This window comes from Megachile rotundata, chromosome 4, assembly GCF_050947335.1.
Source record: "Megachile rotundata isolate GNS110a chromosome 4, iyMegRotu1, whole genome shotgun sequence".
In the NCBI taxonomy this organism is placed as follows: domain Eukaryota; kingdom Metazoa; phylum Arthropoda; class Insecta; order Hymenoptera; family Megachilidae; genus Megachile; species Megachile rotundata.
In genome coordinates, this window is record NC_134986.1 from 12,257,306 (window position 1) to 12,279,308 (window position 22,003).

General features: G+C 35.5%; 1 protein-coding gene across 14 annotated transcripts in view; it reads right to left on the reverse strand.

The window, feature by feature from the left end:
• The window catches only part of raskol (Ras GTPase-activating protein raskol), a 203,487-nt gene that overhangs the window by 10,394 nt on the left and 171,090 nt on the right, over positions 1–22,003 (reverse strand). For 12 of the 14 annotated variants that reach the window (XR_013037964.1, XR_013037965.1, XM_076531012.1 and 9 more), the window contains 5 exons: positions 3,231–3,514; positions 2,000–2,286; positions 1,508–1,840; positions 595–999; positions 47–213 (listed from right to left, as the gene is read on the reverse strand). Coding sequence is in view for 12 of the 14 variants with exons in the window: in XM_076531012.1 (XP_076387127.1) it covers positions 47–213; positions 595–999; positions 1,508–1,840; positions 2,000–2,286; positions 3,231–3,514 (1,476 nt within the window). In the remaining 2 variants the exon portion in view is untranslated. Of the gene's footprint in view, positions 1–46; positions 214–594; positions 1,000–1,507; positions 1,841–1,999; positions 2,287–3,230; positions 3,515–8,367; positions 11,285–15,471; positions 16,212–22,003 lie in introns of those variants that run through there. The other 2 variants (XM_076531014.1, XM_003705129.3) reach the window with 2 other exon arrangements.

Consider the following 22,003-nt stretch of genomic DNA (forward strand, 5'->3'; position numbering starts at 1 on the left):
GATAAGTTCTCCACATAGGTTATAATAGAATAACAGGAGTACGTACACTGATCATCTGAAGGAAATTCTTCATGGACGGAGCTTCTCGCTCTAGGAAATCGTTCATAAATTCCATGAAGTTCTCTTTTCCTTGGAATCTCGTGAAGTTCGCGAGAGTTTGGAGCGTTTTCGCTACGAGAGTGAGATTCCTCGCTGCCTTTTCATTCGGATATTCTGCAAAGACACACAAATTCCAATAAAAAATTTGTCAATTAATCGATTATACACGGTAAACTTCATTTAGAAGCAACGACGCACGAAATATGAGAGCTGATAAAAGTCTGCCATTTCCGCAGCACTCATCAAAACAAAGCTTATCTTATCTCCCGTGAAACATGCATAATACGGAGTTTATGTCAGTTGCTATAAATATTTGTTTACAAGTTTAATCATATTTGAATTGCATAAAAGATGTTTAATCTGTATAGATTTTTTATTATCTAAGATTCTAACTATCTAATGTATGGCAAAGGTTACTCATCTCCAAATGCTAGTTACGGTATCTTGATCTCATGAACGAAATAACGAGACGAAGACATCGAGCGTTTGACTTACCGTGCGTAATGTTGAAGAGAGAGGGGCTGAGTATGGCGGGACACAGGAATCTCAGGAATATAGACGCAGAGATCAGATTGTCAGCAATGTCCTCCCGGCCCATGTCAGCCAGTCGCTCGCGGAATATACGGAAGCACTCCCGTAATTCGAGAGGAAAGTGAGCGTGGCTAGATAGTATCCTGCTCCAGGCGAGCTCTACGGCGTTCCGTAGATTCTGCTGTTGTTTGTGAAGGGCCGCCACCGAGGCGACCTTCAGTGGGTCCACCTCGCAATCGCCACCTTCCACCGCACCCCTCACAACCGCCCCCAAGGTCTCCTGCAGGTACCTGTCTCCCGTCAACTTCAGGTAGGCCTCCATCGCCTTCGTGGCTAAGGAATTTCCTCGAAAGGTGAGCCTCTCGTCGTCTGAAATTCGATATCTTTCGTTAATATTCGACAGATCGGTTTCTTCAGTTTCGACTTTTTCGACTACCGTGCTTCGGGGTGAACGCCAATTTTATTTCTTCTGGGAGTGATACCTGATATGACTGGGAATGCTTATGGAAATTTTCTGTAATTTGACTTTCAGAATCTGATAAATCTGGACTTAATTGTTGCCATTTAAGGGATTATTAATTCTAACTATAGGACGTGTAGTCAAAGTGTTTACGTTGTACGTGTAGATATAATATAACATTTGTTCAAACAAGAAGGTTAGATCAGTTAGACCAATTAAGTAACTTAGAGGAAAATCACTTGCTTGCTCAAACGATGAATTCATCTTATAGTATTCTCTATAGTACATTTCTGAATATATCAACTTTTGTATTTCATAATTCATCACAAACACAAAAACTAATGTTTATATCAGAAAGCTAACAAAATGAAGAATAGAGTATGATTGTCTCTTCGAGATGAAGATACCAATACTTACCTATTCTATGGATGTCCATCATCACCAAGTCAGCAAGAAACTGTGGTGCCTTCTTCTCGCGTTGCATGACTGCCACCAAGGCCGTGGCGATGTCCTCCTTCGCTTTAACGCCGATCACCGGCTCCAATTTCTCGCAAAGAGACGCATAATCCGTCTTTAGGTACTCCAGAAACTCCTGGTACACCTGGACCGGAAGTATGTCTACGGATTGGAAGCGACATTTCACCCTGAGTGCCGGAGGTTCCTTCAGCGGACCTTTGTCGCCTACCACAGGGTACCATTTCTCGGTCAGGTAACGAGATGTGACGTTGTGCACGGGTATACTAACGGAACCTAATCAAAAATTCCAAACATCATTAATCCAAGTCTCACAGTAAAATGTACAATATTTATTATAGAAGTATAGAAGTATATAGAAGTAGACTCTATTTGAAGTAAACTATTTCAAGTATGTTATTTGAAATATCAATTCGATTTGAACTTTCAACTCACCAATCAAAACATTCTTATCCCTCTTCTTCTTCCGATCAGCCTCTCTGTACAGGTTCACTTGAATAGTGTTGACAGAGGGCAGATGATGGAAGTCGAAGTGTTCACCCCAGAAGCAAAGGTCGGCCTTCAGCTTCGCGGTGGTTCGCGCGTACAACGTGCTGTCCAGACAAACCTCGCAGAAATATCGCTTCTTTGCCGGTACGCCTTTAGCCTCGAGCAGCCAAATCTGCAGAGAGTTGTCCGTTCGTCTTGTCTGCTCCGCGTCCGGTTGTACTGATTTCCTCAAGCTACGAATTTTAACAACATATTACAGCGGCTCTTCACACCATTGCGTCGTGTCATGATTTTCTTTAGGACACTTTATTTTGTTTTATTTTATATATGATAGACAATTCTGATAACAGATGGTGTTTTAAGGAGACCTGTTATTATGAGCTTGATATATTAGTATTCAAATTCATCCACATACTAATATCTGCACATACAGGTACATATACAAATACTTATAATACATGTGCATCCACATATGTATCTAAGTACTTGTACATCCACATATGTGTCCAAATATTTGTACATCCTCATTCATATACAAATACTTGAACATTCACATACATGTCCAAGTATATGTACATCCTCATTCATATACAAATACTTGAACAGTCACATACATGTTCAAGCATATGTACATCCATATTCATATACATATACTTGAACATCCACATTCTCATCCACATACATGTACATCCACATTCATATCTAAATACTTGTACATCCACATACTCATTCACATACATGTACATCCACATTCATATCAAAATACTCGTACATCCACATTCTCATCCACATACACGTACATCCACATTCTCATCCACATACATGTACGTCCACATACATATCCAAATACTCGTACACCTACATTTTCATCCACATACATGTACATCCACATGCATATCCAAATACCCATACATCCACATTCGCAACCAAATATTAATGCAACCACATCCACAGTCCTCGTTACGAAAAAACGATCCACAGCAACAATTTCGAACAGAAGATGATATACGTTGGTAAGCACATTCCAAAAGATCATCACCAAAAACAGTACCGTTCAGCAGGTAGCCGTTGTAAGGATGACTCGACACGTGGATCATTGAGCACGTTCGGATTCGTGAGTGGCACGACGCGGCGTAAGAAAAAGAAGCGAAAGAAGCAAGAGAGAAACGGTACCAACCTGTGTAACCACTGGTCCCGTTCGTGAGCGGTCCTGCAACTGAAATACTTGGGTCCACCGGTGCTGGGTGTCACCTGGAAGCAGTGAGGTCTACCGAGCAGGCTCGGATGCAGCGGTGTCACGGCTGCGAGGTCCATCGAGGTCACTGCCTGTCCACAGAGCAGGGACTCGTGTGAACGACAACCACGAAGTCCGGCACCGCGTTGTTTCTGTCGCTCGAGTTTCGTCACGCTTTTCGTCCTCTTCAGCGGATTCGAGCGGAAGGACCTCTTCGAGAAGAAGTTCTGGCAACAGAAAAGGATGGTGTTGTGATTAACATGTGATAAACATGTAATTAACTGCATAAACCGGTTGTAACTGTTTCTACCTAAATGGTTGTATAGATAGAAATGATCTTTCACATGATACGAGGTACTTTTTTCAAAATTGAGGTTAGACATATGTTTCTCTAAATCTCTTAATAAGAATAGAAACATATGTGAATACTATGCATGCAATTATTTTTAATTTTTCTATAGAAATACTATAGATGCGTAGATGATTATATTTGGATGGACAGACTGTTTCTAATGAGTATAATATGTGAAATATAATTTCAACACTGGAATATTAAATAAATTCAAATGGTCCATTATCTAACAAGAGGTTACGATATTTCAATTCTTATGAAACTTAACCATAAATGAAGGGGTGTCTTCTTACAAAAGAATGAATTGTAAATTTCTTTGTTATGAAATACACGTTGTGAACGCAGTCTTTTCAAGGTTCCACAACGAATTCTTCGATACGCCGCGATCGATAATAAATCAAAGTTGTGCGATTCCCTTGGAGCGCAAATACTAGTCTCATCAAATTAATTACGAGAAGATTAATCGACCAGCAATGATGCAATGAGACGTGTGACGTGACTGTAACTTGATGTACGATATAACTGTACGATCTGTTCTCCTCGATGATTAAACGTGTTTTGCTCGTAAAGTTAAGCGAGTCCCGACAATCGGCCTCGCGTGTTGTTGAAAGACAGGAAAGCACTTACCGATCAGAAGAACCGTTTTGTCGTCCTTCTGATCAACTTCTGTATATAGCAGTGAGAAACATTTAAAGAGTAATGGGTGAATTTATGGTGTGGTCAGACGGTGTTCGTTTGAACAGGTTGAAATTGTAATTATATGGTATGCGGAGCTCATTAATGGGGTTTCTAGGGAAAACGGTGGTGTTGGGGTAGGTTAGGTTGGATTTCTGGTAAATTTGAAAGCTTGGGAATTTTAGGAGTGTGGAGGTTTGGAGATGTGGGGATTTGGGGATTTAGGAATATGGAGATTTGGGAATTTGGAAATTTGGGGATTTGGGGATTTGAGAGTTTAGGAATTTGGACATTTGGGGATTTAGGGATTTGGGGGTTTAGGAATTTGGACATTTGGGGATTTGGGAATTTGGGGATTTGGGGATTTGGGGATTTGGGGATTTGGGGATTTGGGAATTTGGGGATTTGTGGATTTAGGAGTTTAGGAATTTGGGGATTTGGGGATTTGGGGATATGGGGATTTGGAGATTTGGAGATTTGGAGATTTGGAGATTTGGGAATTTGGAGATTTGGGGATTTGGGGATTGAGGGATTTGGGAATTTGTGGATTTGGGAATCTGGGGATCTGGAGATATGGGAATCTGAGTATCTGGGGGTTTAGAAATTTTGGAACCTGAAGAATTGGACATTTAAAGGTTTGGAAATTTGGAGATTTGAGGAGTAAGAGATTCAGAGATCTTATGACTTGTGGATTTGGTGATTTAGGGAATTGGGGTTGGTGGGATTTCGAGGTTTGGGGCGTGTGAATTTTGAGGATTTGTAGATGTAGAAATTTGGAAACTTGAAATTCGAGAACCTAGAAATTTAGAAATTTGCAGAACTCAGAACTTAGGAATTTGCAAATTTGGGAATTTAGTCATTTTGGGGGTTTTAGAATTTGGAGATTAAGGAACTCAGTGATCTGTTTTAAAGTCTCAAGAATTTGAAAATTTTCGAATTTCATAGTTTGGTTATAAAATTCATAGATATGGAGAATTTAATAATTCACATATCTTCCATTACTCATTTAACACAAAAAAAAAATAAATATCTCTCTCATAAAAATATAAAATGTAATACACATATGTGACAATGCACATATAAGTCTACATATCCATCCCTATATCCCCAGCCACAGTAAAACTTTCAAAAATTATAAAAATCTAGGTACCTATTCCACAGTTTCATGTTCCATTCACCAAATTCCTCAAACATTCACATCTAACCAAAAATGACCCATAACTTCATCACCTCACATCACATTTAACACTCCACTCACATTTCTCTCAGGAATATCATAACATAAATTCCACGAAACAACCGAATCACCAATTCTCTGACAACATCACCAATTCTTGTCAACACTTCGAACATTCGCAAACGAATTCTCAAACGACAGCTCTCTATTAGACACAAAATAAACGAGCAATTCGCGAAACGGCAGATTGTTTCAGTAGCTAAAGCTGTCTACACCACGAGTGAAAATCATCGACTGACTCGACGAGCGATATCAAGAATCTTTCGTGACATTGCCCAGGTGAAAGGTATTCCTGTGTTTGATACCAGCAGGATTTAGCCCGTGTATCCGGTACAACGATGTACCAATCGATCCTTGGGCCCGAAAACTATTCTTAAATTAACTTGGAAAAAGATTAGTTGACTTCTTCGTGCATTTTCAATTAGAAACTCGAACTAGTCGAACTGTGTCAATGTTGGGTGGGATGTTACGTAAAGGTTAATCTAGCGTGACGAGAAAGTTGGAACACTGGGAAATTTTTTACTTTAATGAAGCGTGAATTTATTGTACTTGAAACTAGAGACTAAATGGAAGAATTGAAATTAATTTTTTTATTATTATAGTAGGTTTGTAATTTTTATTTAATTTCCTTTTTTTTGTTTAAGATTGGGCACATTTGGGTTTGGTGAAGATTGGGTATTTTTGGAAGAATTTTATATTTGTTCAATTTAGTTGCAAATTTGTCTTCAAGGAGTTTTATATATTTTGGGGTTCAGGGATTTTTCGAAGAATTCATTTTATATTAGTTCAACATTTATTTAGTAGCAAATTTGTTCTTCGTGGAATATTATCTATTTTAGGGGTTTTGACAGTTTTGGAAGAATCAATTTTATATTCGTTCAATATTTATTTAGTTGCAAATTTGTCTTTTGCAGAACATTACCTGACTTGGGATTTTTGAGATTTTTAGAAAAATTGATTTTATATTCACATACTATTTATTTACTTATAAATTTGTCCCTCATAGAACATTATTTATTTTCAAATAAGAGAACATAAGATAATGTAACAAGTCTGCAGAGCGCAATTTTAATTTTTATATTTATATAATTTTTTAGATCCTGCAAATAATGTCACATGTGATGTGAGAACATTAAATCGCATCTATATTATTTACTACATCATTTTTATTCATTTTAGAATTGTAACTTTACTTCAGAACCTTTCTTTACTTTCATGAAACTATACAACCTTGTAACTGTATATCGATAAGTGACCTGTATCGAAAGTGTATCAAACTTTCATTTCCCCTAAAAAACCAAACTTTCCCTCGAAAGGAATTTCGAAAGATTATGTGGGAGTGCATAATGATTATGGTAATACTCTAAAGATTTCACTTTGCGCGATCAATAAATCTGAAAAAATAGTTTGATTCCTACAGAAATCGCTTGATCATCAAAGGAACAATGATACTTTCACGTCCCTGAACGAGATGGAACAGCCTCTCCTTTTGTTCGCCGCAGATTTTTCAACGAGATCGCTGAAACGACGGCTCCACGAACGTTAAATCCTTCGTTCCACTTTCCTCGACTTTTGAACGAGGTTCATGCCTGTTTCGGGTCATCGGATAAAGACATGTTGGACGAATGCCAGTGAAACTCGGAAGGATTCCAAATGTTTTGCGGGAAATACGCTCGGCAATGCGACGGATCATCAAATTATCGAATTTGCCAAGAATTTTTAAAAAGATAGAAGTTTGATAAAGTTATCGTAAATGGCGGAGGGTGCTTACGGTGGCGCAAGGTGGCACTAATGGTGCTAAATTTTTAAGATGGCAATTAGGTTTCAAATTTTTATAGTTGTGATATTTGTCAATTTTTATGTTTTCAGATTTTTTTATTTTTATAATTTTGAAATTGTAAAATTGTAACATTGTAACATTGTAGCATTGTAAAATTGTAAAATTGTAACATTGTAAAATTGTAAAATTGTAAAATTGTAAAATTGTAAAATTGTAAAATTGTAAAATTGTAAATTTGTAAAATTGTAAATTTGTAACATTGTAAAATTGTAAAATTGTAAATTTGTAAAATTGTAAATTTGTAACATTGTAAAATTGTAACATTGTAAAATTGTAAAATTGTAAAATTGTAACATTGTAAAATTGTAAAATTGTAAAATAGCAAAATTCTAAAATTCTAATTCACAAATCATTAAATTTCTATATTTCTGAAATTTCAAATTTCTGAATGTTTACATTCTTAAATTTCTAAATGACCGAATTACTAAATTTCTACATTTGAAAATTTGATATTTTCATATACCAAAATTGTCAAATTAAATTTCTAAATTTCTAATGCTTGTAATTTAAATTTCTAAATTTCCAAATACTTGAATTCTGAATTTGTCCACGTGCAACATTACTTTCTACGTGAAACAAGTTCTTCGATATCAATTTTCTATTCAGAGAATAATTCTGAAAACAGTATTTAATAACAATTTATCCTAATAGTACATTAATCTTAATAGGTTCATTTTACCGATAAATTTCATTAATTTTTCAACGACCACAGACATCTTGACAACCCTCATTATTTATACAAAAGAAGAATAGCCTCCCCTACGTACAGTAATTTCACTCCCATTAATTTTTACCATTTCTCCCAACACAAAATGTCACCCTTATAATTTATACAAAAGAAATCGAACAGTTCCCCTACACTGTCTCTATTACTAACTTGACCAACTTCTATCGATTTTCCGGACATCAGACATATATATAAACACCCTCATAATTTATGCAAAAGAAGAGCAGCCTCCCCTACACGTATATTTACCCTCGCGGTGAAGTAGTTGATGATCATGCTGACAACCCTGTCCTCCTCGTTCTCCTCCATCGGTTTCACGCACATTTTTCTCCTGGTCATGCGAACATGCGTGAGAAACAACAGCAGATGTTCCCAGGTCCACAAATTCCAACAAGGAAAAAGAATACACCACTTTGTCACTTTGTGTTCTTTCATCTGCTCGGGGACAGATACAAACACATTCTGGGCGAATTCATTGCATTATCAACTTTTCTCTCAAATTTTAGATCACACTTCTTACACTTCACCTTTGAATTTGGTTCGACTTTTTCAGATTACTTTGGTTTAAGGTGGTCTTCGAATGCGAAATTATTCGAAAGGCAAATTATTGGTGATTTCGTGTATTATAAATATTTAGTTTCGTAGAGATGGTGGAAGGTAGATTTGATTTCTTAATTCAGAGTAACGTAGAAAATACTACCATTAGAAAATTAAAGTATGCAGCAATTTAAAGTATGAACTGCTCCAAAGATGTCAATTGGAAAAAGATGCCATTGAAAATTATTGTCATATGTTAATATGGAGTAGTAATAACACTTTAACTCTCCAGTTACCATTCGTAAGACAAGTATACCTCAGCTTCTTATCTCATTACACATAACTGCATACAAGTCGAATTACCACGAACTGACGAGCACAGTTAAGTCACCGATAACGTTCGGTATTTCCACGGAAATGCAACAATACAATGATCAATACACTCAGTCACGATTTCTTCACGCAAGTTATTGCAGCGATTTCTCTCAGATCTTCGACAAGGTTGCATCAAGTAATGTTTTTCGCTAGTAATCCACACGTTTTCACCATGACTCGAGACTTCTGGTCACTGTTTCACCTACCACTTGCTTTTATATATCGAGAACTACTTGTGCGTGAGTTTTCTGACTTTTCTTGCTGCGTTTAAAGTTGCTTCGGAAACAAGGTTACTGAACGGTGGAACTTAAATTGTGGGTCAATGTTGATGCTTCACTTGACTGGTTTAGTTTGATCCACTTTAATCACTGTATCGTTTGGATTATTGATTTTCTATTCAAATTAGATCCTGGTTCTGGGAAAATTTAGACTGACTTCTTCAGTTTCCTTTATTCGTTAATTTACTTCAGTCTTGTGCTTTGTTAAATTTACTTTATTCTTCGTTTCACTCTTTTGCTTTATTCTTCACTTTATTCTGTTTCTGCAATTTAGTTCGTTCTTCTGATTTAGTCTTTAATTTACTTTATTCTTCTGCTTTGTTCTTTAATTCAGTTCACTCTTTTGTTTTATTCTGCACTTTATTTCATTCCTCTGCTCTCTTCGGTTAACTTCACTCTTCTGTTTTATTCTTTAATTTATTTCACTCTTCTGCTTTATTCTTTGGTTTACTTCACTCTTTTGTTTTATTCTATAATTTTGTTTCACTCTTCTGCTTTACTTTCGGTTTATTTCACCCTTTAATTTTATTTTTTAATTTACTTCACTTTTCAGGTTTGTGCTTCAGTTTATTTCACTCTTTAGCTTTCTTCTTCAGTTTATTTCACTTTTCTGTTTTATTCTTTAATTTACTTCACTCTCCAGCTTTATTCTTCAGTTCATTTCACTCTTCTGTTTCATTCGTCGGTTTACCTCACTCTTTCAATTTATTCATCAATTCACTTCACTCTTCTATTTTATTTTTCAGTTTACTTCACTCTTCTGATTCCTTGTTCAGTTTACTTTATTCTTCTACTATAGTCTTTCTTCTTAATAAAATTGTTCGAGTTGGTCCCTCTGTTTATAGCTGAATTCTTTTACGTTTCAATCAAATATCTCTCTATTAACAATTACAGACTTGCTCATTTAAATTAAAAATATATTTAAGCTTCAACCCATTTTCTTCACTACTGTTACAAACCCTTGCAACATACACTTTCTCAGTTCTCAATATTTCTTCCACTACAAAACTTGAAATCAACAGTTCACTTATTGTTCACAAGTGTCATCACCACTTTAAGTTTTAAAATTGTACAAACTTCTTCTATGCTAAACAGCCATTTGCTGTTACTTCACTTAATATCCTTGCAACAAGACAACTTTATTAATTAACATTTGAAAACCATTTTCTTCTGAGTGCACCATGTAGTTACTGTTAGCAACCACTTCAACCTCCCACATTTAACAAACTCTTCTTTTGTGTTAAATTAAAGTGTTTGTTACAACTTAATTTAACTGTGTCCTTAAGATATAGATCAGTCTTAACAATTAACACTTGGAAACCACTTCTTCTACCATATAACTATTATTAACAACCAAATTTGACAAACTCTTTTCTGTTAAACCAAAGACTTCTCCAAATTTTCAAACCATGTAAACAGTTTTATTTCTCTTCAACCACTGTTCAAATTTAACAATACCTCAACAACTAATAAAAATCAACAAACTTCCCTAATATCAAGATCCTTTTTCCCTCACGATTCACCCCTTTTCCGTCAAAAATATTTCCTCTTCTAAACTTAAAAAAAAAAACAAAGTTCCAATTCACGTATTTCAACAGTACACTTCTTAGCAAAACTTCACCGTCAATTCTCTTGTAAACTTTAGAGTTTAGTTCTCATGGAAAGCGTCTCTTGTCACTGAACGTACTCCACCAACGCGTACAAACGTTATCGTGCACGTGTGAGTACGATAAGCTCGCCCAATGTCAGGATGCAGTGTAATCATGGACTGCGTCACACGTTTTGTCGTTCGAGCTTTAGGTAAGAACTCCCTATAGCGGGAATTTCACTTCCCCACTCTCTTCCTCTTTCCGGATCGATCGCAAAATGTTGACAGTGCGATTAACTTGATTCCTTCGATGTTGGGCAATCGGGCCTTTTTTCAATCGTGTTCAATTTGTGGAACGTGGCGATTATCTTCAAATTCTTTTTATTTGCTGTGGATATTCATGGGAATGTTAACCACTTGCACTCGAATGTTAATTACATGTTATTATTACATGTGATGTTAATCATATTTTATTATTACATGTGACATTAACCACATGTGATATTACATGTGATGTTAACCGTATTTTATTATTACATGTGACATTAACCACATGTGATGTTACATGTGATGTTAACCGTATTTTATTATTACATGTGATATTACATGTGATGTTAACCGTATTTTATTATTACATGTGATATTACATGTGATGTTAACCACATGTCATTATTACATGTGATATTAACCACATATTAACCTTTCATCAAAATAATAAAATTATCTTCAAGATGTAGTAATGAACATGTCGAGTGCAAAGAGTTAACTATGCATGATTTTTCAAATTACTATGATTTCAACCAGTGCTGGATGTAAGTTCTAAGCTTCAATCTAGTTCAATTATTAATATGTTAATGAACTTTTATTTTATAGTATAGTAACATTTATTTTGTAGTATAATACCATATATTATAGTGATGCAAGTATAATATTGAATTGATCATGGCTAATCTGATGGATGTCGAAATATATTCGGTTTACATACGGTTTACATTAGGTTCACATACGGTTCTACCATATTCTCAGATATATTCTACATTCCTAATTTAGGGATCAGTTTGTGTTATCATTAACAACAACTTTATATTAAATAATTAATGTAGTCATTTGATGTAAATTCTAGACCTTAAACTCACATGTCATAAGTGCTATTTTATGACACTTTTATATTATCAAATCATATCACTAACACCCAATAACAAATATAAAAATTTTTATTACAACTTGCAATTATAATTTGTTGATTTATTGTAACTATTGTGATTTATTGTATTGTAATTTATACAATAGTGACGTGTTCCAATCAGCCATTTTATATTAAGTACATAATGAACCTCTCCTACAATAATTTTCTTCACACTTAAGCTTAAATAAGTCACATCATAACGATACAACATAAGTGCTACTTTACAACATTTTCATGTTATCAAATCATTTTATTGATACATCTTACATCATAACAATTTATAATTACACTTCATTAATTCACTATAATTACAACTTTCAACGAGATCGATAAACCATATCTCTCCATTACTCATTTCTAAACCAAACGATTACATCAGCGTAGAATAAAAGAATGATTGACAGCAAGGCATAATCGAACCGTTCTCACACGAATCTCACTACCAATTTCTATCGAACAACCATCGAAGCGAATCGTTCGTTTCTTATTCGAGACAATGTTCCTCGAGCAGTTTCTATTCGCACGCGGAAGAACAAGCTGAGAATTTCAGCTGGCCTCTCTCAGGTATCCCTAAAAACGGGATCAGCGTTTCTAGATACGACCAGGTAGCCCAACTACTCCCTTGTGTTTGTCCTGGAGGGATTTAAATCGTCAGAGACAGGGGCACTTTAAACGGTCCCTGCCTTGGTTCGTTGAAATTCACGCGTCTGTACATTTTCGTAATACTTTGGCTGCAAGTAGGGGTCATCCGCTGACGTAATTGGGTGACCTGGGTAGAATTTACGTTCTACGTGCGGAATTGTAGATTTTCTGTGATTAAGGAAATTTAGGAAATTTGAAGCTGGCAATTGAGAAATTTGCAGTTGTAAATTAGTACATTTATTAATTTGTAAATTTGTAATTTTAATATCCACAAGTTCTCCCAAATCCACAAATTCCAAATTTCAACTTTTCGAATTTCTACTCTCTTGAATTCTCAAATTTTCAAATTCCTAATTTTCCGAATTCTCAAATCCCCAAATTCTTAAACCCCCAAGTTCCTAAAACCCCGAATTCTCCACTTTCCAAGTTTCAACGCTCCAAATTCTCAACTTCTCAAGTTCCAACGCCCCAAATTCTCAAGTTTCCAAATTCTTAAACCCCCAAGTTCCTAAAACCCCAAATTCTCCACTTCCCAAGTTCCAACGCTCCAAATTCTTAACTTCTCAAGTTCCAACGCCCCAAATTCTCAAGTTTCCAAATTCTTAAACCCCCAAGTTCCTAAAACCCCAAATTTTCCACTTCCCAAGATACAACGCTCCAAATTCTCAACTTCTCAAGTTCCAACGCCCCGAATTCTCAAGTTTCCAAACTCTTAAACCCCCGAATTCCTAATTCCCCAATTCCTCAACTTCCCAACTTCTCAAATATCCAACTTCACATAACTCGAAATACCATCTGATACTTCACAAATTTCCCTATTCCCATATTTCCAATTTCCCAAATTCTCAAACTACCAAATCCAATTTCTCAAATTCCCGAAATCCTAAAAATCCTTAAATTGCATCCCACCTCCCCAAATTTCCAACTTCCCAAATTCTCAAATATCCAACTTCACATGACTCGAAATACCATCTAATACTTCACAAATTTCCCTATTCTCAAATTTCCAATTTCTCAAATTCTCAAACGACCAAATCCAATTTCTCAAATCCCTAAAATTCTAAAAATCCTCAAATTCCATCTCACCTCCCCAAATTTCCAACTTCCCAAATTCTCAAATATCCAACTTCACATGACTCGAAATACCATCTGGATACTTCACAAGTTACCCTATTCCCATATTTCCAATTTCCCAAATTCTCAAACGACCAAATCCAATTTCTCAAATCCCCAAAATTCTAAAAATCCCCAAATTCCATCTCTCCTTCCCAAATTCCCAACTACCTAAATTTCCTAACCTCCAATTCCCTACCTTGCAAATTTCCCAAATAACCCCAAATTCCCATACATTTACATCTCCAAATATCCAAATTCGCAAATGCTCGTATCATCGAACCGTAAAACAAGAGATGCCGGAAAACCAGTAGAGAGTTTAAGCCAACAATCGTTTCGGTGTTGATTCTCGTCAGCGATTATAGAGCAGACGAGAAAACGCAGCTACGATATTTTCAGCAACAGCCATCGCTCGTCGCTTTTCGTCGATCGCGAGGTTGTCGACCCTCGAGGTAGTTCCGAGCTGTCTCGTCTTTGATCTTGCTTTATTTGGCCACGAGTCTCTTATTTACTAGCTACTGTCCGTCGATAAATTATTGTTCGACTGCAGTTCTCATCGGGCACTCGCTTTGACGCTTTGATCATTCTACAACTTGCTGCCTTTTTATCTCGATACAATGAATGTTACTGATATTTGATTAAGTTCAGTGTTGCATACTTTAAAGTGTAATATGAACAGTTGTAATATTTCGTGTCGGGTTTTTTAATATTTCGTGTCAAGTTTTTTAAAATTTCGTTCCCTGTTTTTTCAGATTTTTTAATATTTTTAACTTTTTTAATATTTTAATGGTTTTTGAAATGACTTTTACAATTATACAAACTATAAAATTTGTTAACTTGAATATTTAACATGAATATTTAAAATATTGAGATATTTCGTTTAAGGAAATATTTTTTGAAATTATTTAAAGAAATGACTTTTTTAATATTTTAATGTTTTATTGAAATGACCTCTATAATTATACTTTAAAGTGGTTTAGATAATTACTATTCCTTGAGGCATACTTTTATAGTTTTAATTACTAGTTAATTACATTTGCTTGATATGAACAATACTGAATTTTTTATATTAATCTAACGATTTTGTTTATATTAGTGTCTTATTATTTAAAAATTTATGTTTTAATTAGTGTATGATACAGTAAGTACGAATAAAGTAAAGTATAATTATATAGAAATTTAAGTTTGAATTTCATGAACACACTCTTGTTATATTGCCGGTTAAGTGCATTCTTCATATCAGTAGTACGAAATTACTATCACAAAAGCATTGTAACGTTTTAATTACTATTATAATACACACTGATAAATCTTCCCTATATTGCCACCTGCAAGAACCTTCTGCTCCCATCCTATTTATTGCAATATAACGAGTCTGTTGCTATTCAATTTACTCTAATTAAAAAATAAAATTTTTTCCACTTTCCTATCGTGAAACCTCATTAAAAAATTCTTGATCAAATTTAACTTTCATCAAATTAAATATTTCAACATCCAAAGCAAGATACCTTGTCCTAATTTGCTACCTTGCATCATTCACTTTCGCTGTATCTAATCAATTAATGACTTCACGTTCTTTGTATCAATTCCAGACATCCAGCATTGGTTGAAAAATCACGTAACCGTAATTTCACCTTTCCGATTTAGTTTCTTGTTCCAACTCTAATTACCGTATCACTTCAGTGTTCAACATCCGGCAAAACACCTTCAAACTCCCTCTGGTTGCAAAACACGAAACCTTTTTAAATCTACGCACTTGGAGCACTTCAAACGTCGATTCTACCCACTTCAAACATCAGTTTTGTTTGGGACCTCTTCAAAATCTCGACAGCAGTTTTAATTGAAGCCTTCTCAAAATCTCGACTATCACTTTTGATTCAGTGAACTTGTTCAGAACCTCAACAATATTTAGCAGTTCTACTTCAGAGTACTTGTTGAAATCCTCAACAATATTTAGCGGTTTTACTTCAGAGTACCTGTTCAAAACCTCAACAATATTTAGCAGTTTCACTTCAAAGAACCTCTTCAAAACTTCAACAATATTTGTTAATTTTACTTCAAACCTGCTCAAAATCTCAACACTTTTCAGTTTTACTTCAGAGAACTTCAAAACCCCAACAGTATTCACTTTTACTTGAAAGAACTTGTTAAAAATCTCAGCAATTACCAATTTGATTTCAAAGAACCTGTTCAAAATCTCAACATCTCTAAAGAACCTGAGAGTCTCAACACCTATCATTTTATCGATCTGACAAGTCGACGCAATCACGAAGAGTCACTCGAACGATTCAAATGTCCGCTGTTTCATCGAGTACCCGATAGAATCAGCGAGATTTCGCGGGAGCAGATGATTTCGCGGCAAAATCTCGTCGTCGACTGGCGCAGATGTTGCTCATCCGGGTAGGCGAAGTCAAGGGATCCTTGGGGCGCACCTTTGTGCCTCGACCAAAAACCCTGCCCCTGCATTCAGGTGAGGCAAAACGGGTCACCCCTTGGCCTCTCAGCCCCTCTGGTCCGTCGTTGCCACCGGTAAGAAGGACAAAAACGTCTTCGAGGGGTTCTCAATCTTCTCCATTACGCAGCTGGGGATCCACTACTACCCAGATGCAACAAATCATTCGATTCTCTGTCTCGCCTTTCTAATTCTTTGTTTACTCAGAGATTTTCCTACCTTTTCTAATTTTATGGCGAAAAAACGTCAGTTCTTTTAATCTTTTTAATCATAGTAGTTAATCTCTTTTTGTAATTTCTGGAATTATAGTTGCAGACAAATATTATGTTCACGAGTTGATTCGGTACTGTGATGTTTCGGTACTTGTGGTGCTATCTGTTGGATCATGTGAATCTTTGACTTGTGTATTTTCGTCGTGGGGCAGGCTACAGGGTGGTTCATATTTGAATTCAAGTTCATTTTAATTGTGGAAATACTTGTAGGGTGGTTTATCTAAATATCTGAATTGATATTTTATATTTTGGACGTGGATCTATAAACTTGCTGATCTACACCTTTGAGTTGGTACTTAATATTTTGGACATGGACCTATTGAATTGTGACTCCAGATCTTTGGGTTGGAATTTAATTAAGATACTTGTAAGGTGGTTCATCCAAATATCTGACTTGGTATTTTGCATTTTGGACATGGATCTATAAACTTGCTGATCTACATCTTTGAGTTGGCACTTAATATTCTAGACATGAACCTATTGAACTGTGACTCCAGATCTTTGGGTTAGCATTTAATTGAGATACTTCTAGGGTGGTTCATCCAAATATCTGACTTGGTATTTTGCATTTTGGACATGGATCTATAAACTTGCTGATTTACATCTTTGAGTAGGTACTTAATATTCTAGACATGAACCTATTGAATTGTGACTCCAGATCTTTGGATTAGCATTTAATTAAGATACTTGTAAGGTGGTTCATCCAAATATCTGACTTGGTAGTTTGCATTTTGGACATGGATCTATAAACTTGCTGATCTACATCTTTGAGTTGGTACTTAATATTTTGGACATTGACCTATTGCATTGTGATTCCAGACCTTTGGGTTAGCACTTAAATAAACATGAACATATCTATAGACTTTTTGGTCTAAGACATTTAATATCTTTAATATCAAGCCACCTATATATGCAGTTGTTCATCTAAATACTTCTTTAAGTTAATATTTAATATTCTGATTGTGTGCTACCTGTAGGATAATGCATCTAAATACCTGATACAATATTTCGAACTATCAGAGCTGCTAGATATCTCTTCAAATTGCTATTTAATATTTTAAACATGAACTACATGTGGAGCTATTGGCCTAGATGTCTCTTCAAGTTGATGTTTAATAATTTAGACTGCTGTGATGCTACCTGCATGGTTCATATAAACATCTCTTTGAGTTGGCATTTAATATTTAGATCATGAAGCTAGCTCGGGTTCATATAAATATTTCTTTGACATGATATTTGATGTTTTTATTATGAATCTACCTTTGAGTCTCCATTCCTTCATGTTTCTGTTAACAAACTTGCTATTTTCCTTCATACTGCAGCAAACAAAATACATTCAGAAATGTAGTCATATGATATTAAAACCACCTCTGTTTGTTAAAGTTAAATCTAAATATGAAATTCGCTATGTACTGCACAGAACTGTGCAAATCAGTAGCAATACAGGAAAAGAAACTTGAAAATTCAGGAAACATCATCTTCGTACAAAAATATTATTTGCAAAAATTTATCATGAAAGATAAATGTCTACTTCTCTACATGGACCATCCTGTATATCAAAACACCTATTTAATTAACAAAATATAACTTCCCGAATCCCCTACACAAAATAATTACAAACACTTGAAAGTATACCCATACCATTAAGTACCTCATTTAATATTTAATAACTTAACCCAATCTCTCCATAACAGACATAAAACTGCATCCACAAATAATTAAGAAATTTATGAAATTCACTACAAATAAAATTCAAAACATCCACCTGGCGTATCATATCGAGATTGATTCAATTAACTGTTAATTACATGAAATTCCTCTTTCGTTCCATAGTAGACACACAATGAAAGCGATTCTCCTCAGTTTTTCTATGGAAATCTATTATAGCATACATCAAGAAATTACAAGAGTCACGGTATTTTTTGCCCCTTTCTCATTCATCGCCAACAGGAATTTCGTAAACGATTCGTGATAGTACGGCGTATTTTAACCGGATCCTTCCGTGAAGTTGTCAGTGTACCCGGTTCGAAAACCAGTCCGTTCTTTTTCTTTGTTCCCTCAAAGGGTGTCGACTAACTTATACTCGACAAAGAGCAAAGGTATCCTTGTACCTCGAGCACCCTATTCATGGAGACATTTTCAAATTTTACAAACGTGATTGTAAAGAGACAAAGGGGACAAAGTTTCAAAACTTTGGTACTTATACACAAATGGAGATGATCCGTTTGTACGGAGTACTGGAAAAATAGTTGGTGAAATGTGTGAAGTGTCAGAGGAACTCGTGTAGGGAAATTAGGAAGAAGTTTTGAGTGTTGTTTGGGTTTGGGGGAAATTTGGGGAGAATTTAGGAATTTTGGGATTTTTGAATTTTTAATTGGTACTTTTGGAATTGGAGAATTTTCCATTTGGGGATTTTTGGAACTGGAGAATTTTCCAATTGGGGATTTCGGGAATTGGAGAATTTTGGAATTGGGGAATTTTGGAATTGGGGAATTTTGGAATTGGAGAATTTTGGAATAGGGGAATTATGGAATTGGGGAATTTTGGAATTGAGAAATTTTGGAATTGGGAAATTTTGGAATTGGAGAATTTTGGAATAGGGGAATTATGGAATTGGGGAATTTTGGAATTGAGAAATTTTGGAATTGGGAAATTTTGGAATTGGGGAATTTTGGAATTGGAGAATTTTGGAATTGGGGAATTTTCAAATTGGGAAATTTTCCATTTGGGAAATTTTCGAATTGGGGAATTATGGAATTGGAGAATTTTGGAATTGGGGAATTTTCAAATTGGGAAATTTTGGAATTGGGGAATTTTGGAATTGGAAAATTTTCCATTTGGGGAATTTTGGAATAGGGGAATTATGGAATTGAGGAATTTTGGAATTTTGGAATTTTGGGATTTTGGAATTTTAGAATTTTAAAAATTTGGTTAGGTTAACTTTAATTTCAGTTTTTTGAATTCTAACATTAATTTCAATTTTCTTAATTTTAACTTTAATCTTAATTTTTTAAAATTTAACTTCAAAAACTTTTGTAACTTCATAATTTTGTAATAACCTTGTAATAACTTTGTAACGTTATAAAACTCTTATAACTAAAGTCTTTGACTTCACATACTTTAAAAACCTCAAACCTTAGTATTCTAAAATGTCGACCAAACGAAATTAATTAATAACACTAGCAAACAAAATTATTCCAAGACACCTGTCGGGAATCTTATCAAAATTTAATTAACCAAAATTTCTCGTCCAACTCTAATTCGCGTTGTAAATCGTTATCTGTGTTGTGATTAAATATGTCCTGCAGTCATACTCCCCGGAATAACGATATTCCCTTATCTTATCCTCGCTAGACTCCAACTAGAAGCCGATAATAACAAGCCAAACTTTCCCCTGGTTAAAAAATTACCATACAAAATTCTCTTAAACTGCATTATATAATTTCTAATCATTTAAAAATTTTTAGTTTTTAATTTTCAGTTTTAATTTTTAATTTAATTATAATTTTAATAAATATCCAATAGATTTAATTCCAATAAGACCAATAACTAATTTTTCAAAAAATGTGATCAAGTTTTTTAGCAGGGAACGAGATAACAAGGAAGTAGCCCAGTTTCGAAAAGCACCAGTCAAGTGACATCCACGAGCTGGTAACTTTATCCACCTCTCCCACGTCGTTTCCACGTTAATCGAGTGTCCCGAGTAAATCGACACACGTCCCAGAAAGCAATCCACCGCGTGAGATTTGAGAACACCTGCAGCCACGACACCGGATCGATATTTTCCATACTGCGTCGTCCGCTTTTGCATCCACCCTTGGAAAGGAACGTGTCCGTTTACGCAACGAAATTGAAGCTAAGGGCAAAGGTGACGTCCATCGTTAGAACAGAAGAGGATCGTTTGCCTGAGGAGAAGCTGTGGACAACGTCGTTCAAATGTTAACGCGACCTCTGCTTGATGGAAACTTGGATAGATTGAATGGTTAGCCACATTCCAATCTGAATGGGTAGTTTCGAGTAATTCGTACTTGAAGAAAGGTGATATGAGGATCATATGGGAATACTGCAAAGTGGTACTTGTGACGTATCATTTTGAAGCTTGCAGGGTGGTGAAAATGACAGAAGACGTATTTTATGTTCTTTGTGAAAGCATATGTGTGTATGTGGTATCCTTAGGATATCCTAATGTATTCCTGTATTCATGGTTCGTAGTTGACCTTAGATATCCTTGACAGTACTGTAACTCTAATATTTTTACATTCAAAGACACCTATAGGTAGCACAAGATATCCTTAGATACTAGGTAGTTCAATGTTCCTAAATAGTTTATACATATGTGGAGATACTCATATGAGATTCTACATATCTCTGTATCTTTAGACCTCTGTGCTCATACATCCCACTATTGCAGACCTCTACTTCAAAAGATGTCCACATGTCTCTACGTACAATACATCATTCGGTTCATATGTTATTTGTGAAAGCATATGTGTGTATGTGGTATCCTTAGGATATCCTGATGTATTCCTGTATTCATGGTTCGTAGTTGACCTTAGATATCCTAGACAGTATTGCAACTCTAATATTCTTATATTCAGAGGTACCTATAGATAGCACAAGATTAGTTGTCCTTAGATACTAGGTACTTCAATGTTTCTAAAAAATTCGTACATATGTGGAGATACTCATATGAAGAGATTTCACATATCTCTGTATCTTTAGACCTCTGTACTCATACATCCCACTATTGCAGACCTCTGCTTCAAAAGATGTCCACATATTCATATCTCTACCTACATCGCTCGATTCATATACCTACCCTATTTAGCTACCTACGTAGCTATACATAGCATATGTGTACACACATATGTAGGCACCTAATGTATCTATTTGGTGCTATTTAGTAATGCTAACTTCACTTTAAAAACTAACATATCTCAACTCACAAATTGCTTAAATATATAACAAAACCTGGGTATAATAGCAGGTTTGCATCGTACGAAAATGGTATAAAGCGATAGTTAGAAGTTACTCGGGAAAAAACGCCGGTAACCGCGGTAGTTTGATAAAAGTTTCCAACGTCGTACAAGCAAGTCGCAAGTTCGAGGAAGAAAAGAAAAACACAATAAACGTGACACGTTCGACGGTAGGTAGCAGTGGCTGTTTGCTGGAAATAAAAGGAAAGGCAACTCCCGACTTAACGACTCAATGCACCGAAAGATTCGAAAGATCGAAGCTACGTGATCGGCAAGCCGGAGTTTTCGTTTCTCGTGCCTCGAAAACGAAATACCACTCGACGCGTCGTACACAGCAGCTCGGTGTTTTAAACCGGAAGCGTGGGATGTAAGCCGCAACAATGAACTCAACTACGACGATTTATCTTGCGAGCTTCCAGAGATCTTTCGGCGTACGTGAGACGAGTAAACAACGTCGTTACTCCAT